We start from the raw sequence: 2,201 nt of genomic DNA, 5'->3' as shown, positions 1-2,201 counted from the left end.
TGCAGTAAGGCAGTTATGAACGCACGTTGCCAGCGATGCCTTGCTGCACTCCGTGGCCTCCCCGCTCTGCGGCGGGTTCATGACGAGGGTGACGGGCTCCTGACCGTGAGTCTCCGTGAGAGTAGTGTGACCCAAAACAGGGCCGGTTCTACTGCTTAAGTCTGATTGGGAACCTAATGTAATAGTGGAATCATTGTCAAATTCTGATTGGGGACTAAAGGTAACGCTAGAGTGATTGTCGAAGTGAAGAACGTCTGATGCATCACCTAACTCAGCGTTCAAGTCTGTAGTAGACGACCCGAAAGCTAGTCATGCCCTAGCTGCCACGTAGGCGTCGCGTGTGGCCTTGTCGGCGTAGGGGCAATCTTTAGGTGTGTGTTGCAGAGGAACGTCGGGTCGAAACTTGTGGCAGTACTTGCACACGTGCTTTGCGTTGGCGCCGGACGGGCCAAGATGGTCAGATGCATACGTGCACGTTCCCCGCTGGTAACCTGCACAGGGTGCCCCACTGCTGATCGCCTTGCCCTTGACCTTGACTGTGGGCGAGACGTCGTCGTCGTCCGTCGGGCGGCGCAGGTAGTCACGCTTGAGATCTCTCACCAGTGCTACTGTATGTGGAGAATCGAGGTCCAGCAATGCGTGTTCTGCACGACGTAACATGGTGCGATAGAAGTTTCGGACTCCTTTGAATGTGTAATGTGGAATGTCCAGCATTACACCCTGCAGAATCTGGGCTCTGTTGTAGCTCTCATACGGATCAGTGTCCTTACTTAGGATAATGGCCAGTTCGCCAGCCAGGAACTGGTCCCATGTCAATTGGTCGTGTTCAAGTTTGGATGACGCCGAAAATACGAATTCATGGGGCCAACTGACCTCACGTTTCACTTTATCGTGAGATTTGCGAGACAACCCGCTACGAAGCCGTCGCTTACCTCGGTAAGGCTTGTCATCGTCGTCCGACGCTGAAGAGTAGTCCCGCTGCCGCCTGGGTCTCCTGTTGTTATCGCCGTCGAGGTCCCAGCCGAACGTGTCGCCAAGCGGTGGCTGCCTCGGCTGGGCCCGGACTCGCTCGGCTGACGTGAAAGGATCCTGGAGATAGTTCATGGAACGTATGTCTCGCAGGGACGGGTAGCCGCGGGTGTGTTCGTACTCGTCTGTATGCGCTCAGTCATTAACACCCCGCTGCGGGCTATTGTTCAGACCCTCCGGGCCCATTGTTTCCGCTATCCGGCGGCGCGTCTCTGATGACCATGATGGCCGCGGGGTTTCCCGCCATTTCTGATGAGCCCGGACGTGTCAGCCAATCACATGAGCCCAGCCATGACGTCATGCACCGCGATCCCGGCCGAGGACGACCGAGGGTTGCCGAACTGCGAGCGAGATGAGCGCAGTTTCCGCAGATTTCCTTATTTGGGAAGCGAAGGTGACGTGTGCAAACAGTACTGTTGTGGAGAGACCAAGATGGCGATCATGTCGATACTTGTTTCGGCGCTGTGCGACCAAGTTGAGTGAATTTACAGGCATTTTTGTCGCTGTATCCCCGATTTTTTTGTCTCAGAATTATGAACAATATTCTCTACTTCATGTGTCTATTAAAAAATTATTACGCTTGCCCCGCAAAAGAGACTTTTTTTCAACGATAGTAGTGGGCTTGGGTGTGCCAAATAAGTATTTGTTGTTGCTGTTTGCGATCGATTTTTGCTGTTCGTGATGCATGAATTTTGTACTCTGAGGGCTCAGTGGATGTTCATGGCAATGATGGGAAGCAAGATGATATTTCCGAGGAAATTTATTTTGTCGGTATTGAGGGAATTTTTGCCTCACGAGGAACGCATTTTTTTTACACAGATGGCTTGATATCTTAATTTGACAGACTTGAAAATAAAGTTGCATAGCGTTTCTCAAGCTTCTTACAAATACTATGAAATAGCTCCGTGTGTCCTGGGCTATGAAAGCCGACCCAGCGTTCTTCTACACCGCGTGACTTGTTGTTACACACATTTCTGTGGCCCGTGGGGAACTATGCTCGCACTTGCTTCAGGCGAAGTATCGTCACTATTGATATCTGTTTCCTTAGTAAAAGTAGCGCTGTATTTAATGAGAATCATCCTCAAAATCGCTGAAATCCCGGCCCCAAATCGATGTTCCTGGACGAGAGATGTTGAAACTGACTCGTAAACAAAGGCCCACGCTAGCCTGGC

General features: G+C 51.5%; 1 protein-coding gene across 1 annotated transcript in view; it reads right to left on the bottom strand.

Annotated features, from left to right (window-relative positions):
- Positions 1-1,276, bottom strand: part of LOC118429308 — a 4,500-nt gene extending 3,224 nt beyond the window's left edge. The window contains exons 1-2 of the mRNA XM_035839789.1: positions 1,250-1,276; positions 933-1,089 (exon numbers count right to left, since the gene is read on the bottom strand). Of these exons, the coding sequence (XP_035695682.1) occupies positions 933-1,089; positions 1,250-1,276 (184 nt within the window). The remainder of the gene's footprint in view (positions 1-932; positions 1,090-1,249) is intronic.
- Positions 1,277-2,201: the final 925 nt, after the last annotated feature.

The sequence above is a fragment of the Branchiostoma floridae genome, chromosome 13 (assembly GCF_000003815.2).
Source record: "Branchiostoma floridae strain S238N-H82 chromosome 13, Bfl_VNyyK, whole genome shotgun sequence".
Classification (NCBI taxonomy): Eukaryota; Metazoa; Chordata; class Leptocardii; order Amphioxiformes; family Branchiostomatidae; genus Branchiostoma; species Branchiostoma floridae.
Note: the sequence above shows the minus strand (reverse complement) of the source record. Positions and strands in the feature narration are given on the sequence as shown.